Source organism: Bicyclus anynana, chromosome 19, assembly GCF_947172395.1.
Source record: "Bicyclus anynana chromosome 19, ilBicAnyn1.1, whole genome shotgun sequence".
Taxonomy (NCBI): Eukaryota; Metazoa; Arthropoda; class Insecta; order Lepidoptera; family Nymphalidae; genus Bicyclus; species Bicyclus anynana.
In genome coordinates this window covers 6,037,158-6,043,179 of record NC_069101.1, presented here as the reverse complement: position 1 = coordinate 6,043,179, position 6,022 = coordinate 6,037,158, and the positions used below count along the sequence as shown (strand labels likewise).

General features: G+C 36.0%; 1 protein-coding gene across 2 annotated transcripts in view; it reads left to right on the top strand.

Annotated features, from left to right (window-relative positions):
- LOC112053422 (cytochrome b5 reductase 4) overlaps positions 1–6,022 on the top strand; it is a 108,679-nt gene that overhangs the window by 33,464 nt on the left and 69,193 nt on the right. The window contains exon 1 of one of the 2 annotated variants that reach the window (XM_052887265.1): positions 2,086–2,452. The exons of the other annotated variant lie outside the window; for it this stretch is intronic. Coding sequence (XP_052743225.1) covers positions 2,389–2,452 — 64 coding nt within the window. The 5' untranslated portion in view covers positions 2,086–2,388. Of the gene's footprint in view, positions 1–2,085; positions 2,453–6,022 lie in introns of those variants that run through there. 2 annotated transcript variants of the gene reach the window in all.

Genomic DNA, 6,022 nt, shown 5'->3' with positions numbered 1-6,022 from the left:
CCTAACAGTTTGGATAATTAATTAACACTGTCTCAGCTTGACTTGATGCCTGTTGTATTAAAGCCATCCAGTCGTGAGTATTTAATTATACAAGCGTTGAAGGAAGCCATTAAGTCTACATCAAAAATAGAGCAAAGTTATTTTAGAATTAAATTTTAGGGTTGACCTTTGGACCTTCGGACTCCGTTGTGCTATAAGAAAGTATAAAATTTTATTGTCTCCGAAGATACCACAGTACATATACCAAAAATTAAATGTCCATTCTAAAGCTTCTAAAATATGACACACACAGAAACGGCAAATATAAGCTTATATTAACACTAGTAGACGCCTTTGGTTCGGTCGGTATAACGCTTAGTTTTTTATCCCTTGGGAATAAGGGGATTAAATACAGCGTATGATATTCACAAATAATAAGACTTTCTATTTGTAAAATAATTTTCAGAATCGGTTTACTAGTTCCAGAGAGACCCCCTGAAGCCTCACAAAATCAAACTTTTCATCTTTATCATTTTAAATCATCATCATATTCTATTATTATAGATAAAAGAGATGATCTGAATCTATCTATACTTATAATAATCTATAGAGGGGTAAATTCTGCACATGAAATATATTTCCAAAATTACTATCAGAGGGTGATTAGATATCGATACTGATGCCAAAAAAGCAATTAGTAATATTTTTGTCAGTCTGTATGATCGTTATAGAAACAAAAACTACTCGATGGATTTTAACGAAACTTGGTACAATTATTCTTTACACTCCTGGGCAGGTTATAGTATACTGTTCATCACGTTACCATCAATAGGAGCAGCGAAGAGAAATGTTGGGAAAACGGGAGAAGTTACTCCATTTTGCGATACTACTGTAAGGGCTGGATTAAAGAGGTCTAAAGGCGGACGAAGTCGCGGGCGACCGCTAGTAGGTAATAAAAAACTTTATTAGTTTTAAGAACTAAAGTAACATATTATGTACAAGTAATTGTTGAGTATTTATTGAAACAATACAACATAGTTCGTTAATTTATCACACCCAATTTAACTGTAAATTATATTAACATTCCACACAGAAATCAATCAAATTCAATATTTACTTAATAATTCAAACTCCGCTTAATTGAACCCTCCCGAAATATTGCTGCGAGCACAATTAAAAGTTTGAATGACAAAAACAAACGTTCATAAAAAATAATTATTATAGCAGTTCTAGAAATGTGAAATGCTATGAGAAATATGCTTTAATAATTAATATTTTATAATAATTTAATAAGAAATTAATATTTTAGACGGCCTCCGTGACGCGGTTGTATACGCGGGTGAATTTAATTGACGGAGGTCCTGGGCTCGATCCCCGGCTGGGCCGATTGAGGTTTTCTTAATTGGTCCAGGTATGGCTGGTGGGAGGCTTCGGCCGTGGCTAGTTACCGACAAAGACGTACCGCCAAGCGATTTAGGGTTCCGGTACGATGTCGTGTAGAAACCGAAAAGGGTGTGGATTTTCATCCTCCTCCTAACAAGTTAGCCCGCTTCCATCTTAAATTGCATCATCACTTACCATCGGGCGAGATTGTAGTCAAGGGCTAACTTGTAAGGAATAAAAAAAAATTAAACATCCGATTTTTGTCAAACATTGCGAAATAAATGACCAACGTGTTATGATACTATTTTTTATAAATAATGTTTCGATCGTTTTGTAGAAGAAAATCCAGTAATTAGTTTTCGTTCATTAAGATGACCCGATTTAAATAAATGTCCTGTAAAAAATGTATGGAATTGAAGTGTACCATAACTTTAACTTGTACTAACACTTATCGAGGTTTCTAAATTAATATAAAACTTGTGTCTACTCTTTGTAGTTACAAAGTAGTTAATAGAAATGTATGGGAGGTGCTGAATTTTCAATGCAAAAAAAAATTTTAGTGTGCACATTCCAACTTTTTTCTTCAAACTGTCTACTTGCCTGATGCATGTATATTACATATTATATGTTTCCATGCATTATATCAGGAATTCAGCAACTGTGTACTTTACCAATAAGTGAAGAAAATGCTGAAAAATTGTAAACGGAAAATCGTCTACGGAAAGCCGCAGTCGAGCGCTGAGCGCGGCCGGCGCCGCGCGTGCCTACGTAGATGACGACAATGTCCCCACTAATTCGCCTCAGTGTTATTATCCGCGTAAATAGTAGTGGATTTTTTACGATTCAATCAAATCTTGACACAGTTCTCGATAAAATGTCGAACGCTACTCGAATATTACTCGAATGAATCTGTTATTAATCAACAAGCTTAGTTTCAAACTTGCGTTGCATTGACCTGACAGAATTGCGGTTTGGGTAATGCAAGTGATGGGTATGGGTAACAATGCGGTGAATTGTTAGTTTATAATGCCTTGTTGTGGATGCTGGTGGAACGGGAGACAGAGGCACCGGCCTCCTGAGAATGATGCAGGTTTTTATATTATTCTCTAAATTATATAGCTACTAGCGGATCGTTGTGTTTCTTCCCGCGTAGTTCGCGTTCCCGTGGGAATACGGGGATAAAATATAGCCTATGTTACTCACTGGTAATGTAGCTTTCAATTGGAGTAAGAATTTTTAAAATAAGTTTAGTTGTTTACGCGTGAAAGCGTAACAAACAAATATGTATAGTTATGTGTAAACAATGACTAAAGTGTTTTTCACATAGCATGGATACGGTGACAATTGCGTTATGACGTTCATAATACGTACTATTATCGTGGATCGCGGCAAACTTACAACGTGCAACGGCAAACGTACGAGTGAAACGAACTGTCACCATACCCATGCTATCTGAAAAACAGTTTAATTCAACGTGGTTCTACGAGTATTATTACACTTTAATGCAATTTTATGTATATTTCTTATATAACGACAAGTGTAATTTAATTTAATCTACCATCTTAAGTGACGATGCAAACTGCAGTCTAACTAAGATGGTGTTTCCTAATTTGAGAGGCGTTAGATTGATTTTACTGTATATCTTGTATTTAGACACCAAACACCTCCTTTGACGGCCTCCGTGGCGCTGTGGTATGCGCGGTGGATTTACAAAACGGAGGTCCTTGGTTCGATCCTCGGCTGGACCAATTGAGATTTTCTTAATTGGCCCAGATCTGGCCAACCAACCTACCGGCAAAAACGTACCGACAAACGTTTCGGTACGATGTCGTGTAGAAACCGAAAGGGGTGTGGATTTTCATCCTCCTCCTAACATGTTAGTCCACGTCCATCTTAGATTGCATTATCACTTACCATCAGGTGAAATTGTAGTCAAGGGCTAACTTGTATAGAATAAAAAAAAATTGTATGGATTCTTTAAAAGTTAATACCCACTAGAGTTCTACAGTAAACCATTGTTACTTTCTGTTCTATTTTCATCAAGTACACACATAATCCTCGGTGGAATACTTAACTTATCTCAGCTTTCTTGAACATCTGTTTAACTTACACTTTACCTCCTTGTGAGATTTATTGCAAAAGTTTTGACATTACTTTAAGTAGGGTTTTATTATAGGAAAGAATATTTTACAAACAAATAAAATTGATTAAATTTTTCGCATTTACGGTAGGCGTTTTCTTTATTAAAAAAGTTTTTTAAAATATCTTTGATGAGATAATCGAAAATTTGTAAATTTACAATTAATTATACATTCGGTATCTGGCTAGGATTGTTTTCGGATTCCTGATTCCGGGGGTTTTAAAAATATTTGATGTTGTAGAATTTAACGCTTTAAAAAAAACTCATTACTATCAGAACTGTGTTTAAAGTACCTAAAGCGGCGTCCACAGTATGCCGCGATTGGCTGTTGGCACTGCCAATTTGGCAAAGCCAATAGAATTTAGACGTGGCCGTTGGTATGTGCCGCTCTAGCGTCGATCTCCATCAAAGGAAGCCGGTAAGAGCCGGTAGTGGGGACGAACCAACCGTTGTTGCGTCACGCACGTGGTTCAGTTGCATTTTGCGACTGAATGCGAACGAATGCGACATGGTCTATATCATCTGCTTAATAGTTCATCATCATGTCATCAATGGACGTCCACTGCACGACATAGGCCTTTTGTAGGGACTTCCAAACATCACGATACTGAGCTACCTGCATCCAGCGAATCTCGAACTCGCTTGATGTCGTCAGTCCAGTCCACCTGGTGGTCGACCATCACTGCGTTTTGTAGTGCGGAGTCGCCATTCCAGCACCTTTTGACCCTAACGTCCAACGCTCTTCGAACTATTAGTTCCGCCCATTGCCACTTTAGCTTTGCGACTCGTTGAGCTATGTCTTAATAGAGATATATAGGCTACCATGGGTTAATGAGCATAAGCATGAGCTGACAAACTTTTAGCTTTTATAATGAGTCGTTTAAAATGACATAGGTTTGGCCATCACAGGTGTGTTAGAACATAAAATTACATTAAAACAAAAAATATATTAATTGCTAAATTTAATTCTCATACAACTTTTTTAAGTATTTTTAAAAGTACAAGTTAAACTATCGCATTGTACCGATGTTAATTAAATAATAAACTAAATCAATTTGTAAAAAAATTAACTTTTTTAATTAAACCAATTAATGAAACGTGTTGCTTGCTTATCGTGCATTGTATATTAAATGCTACACACGGTACATCTAAAAGTTTATAATTAAAATCATTAAAACTACGAAAAGGTTAGTCCAGCCACACCAATTTTAATTATTCATTAATTGCGGTTGTATTAAACCAGCCCTGTTAAAAATTATAGTATAGTCTATACTTTACTTGTACATTAGCTGTACTTACTTTTATAACTATTGTTATACGTTATATTTACTTGTATTGAGATCAGGTATGTTACCGGAATTGTATAATTCAAGTATTCTGTGCAATGTCTAGACAATGTATTAAATACATGAAATGTTATGGCCATGAATAAAATATTATGAATAAGAATCTTCATTACATACATTACCTAGATAATCCATAAATGGAGGGATTGTATAGATTAACTACAACAATTAGTCCACCTGCAATGGGTAAAATAGATAAACTTTGGTACCATTTTTTAGAATATTCATAAAATAATTGTTTGAGATTTGATATCATAGAATTACATAACCCTCAACACGAGATTCGGAGTACCTAATCAAATTATTGCAACAGATAAACATAGGAGTACCTAATAGCAAATATTTATTCAAGACTCAAGTATTTAAAAGCGGCTATGTCAGAAAACTCGTTCCATCGCCCTTTCATTCAGCTTCACCTTCTAGATCTTCGTTGCGCTACAGAGCTCGCAGGCTCGCTTCGTTCGCCAGCTTTTAGCTTCGCGCTTTACATAAACACTATGGGTAGGGTAGACAAGTCTGCGTTGAGTTAAAACTACACAAAAGTGAAGATTGCTTAATACACATCGCGCGTTCTCTGTTCGCATGCAGCATAATGAAATACGGTCGGTCTACCTGCCCACCAGCACATCACCTTCTTGCCTGCTCTCGTCATACATATATTACCGGCGTCATAACACATTATCAGGTATTTTACAGAATACCCAGGCAATGTATACAGTTAATAAAATTTCATAAATTGCTTATATGTTTTAGGTATTTTATACATTGCCTAGACATTATACAGAATGCCGGATCATACACATTGCCGGTAACAGATACACGAAATCATTTTATATTCTCTAATATGAAATCGATAACTCCTCCACTAATGGATCGTATACACGTTTTTAAATTTCTTTAATATTTTACGCCAAAGAGTAGAAACATCAATCCATCACAAACTTTCACGTGTCTAATATTAGTAACAAGTAGATCGATCAATAAATATAACCTCGCCAACCACCTGGAGACAGAAAATGTATTGAAACTAAGGTACGATTCAATACAGTAGTTAGTAGAATCGGTCCAGTAGTGTCGGATACATATCATCCTTGTATCTCCGAAACTGCTGGACCGATTTTAAATCTTTGCACCAATTGAAAGCTACATTATCAGGCAGTAACATAGACATTTA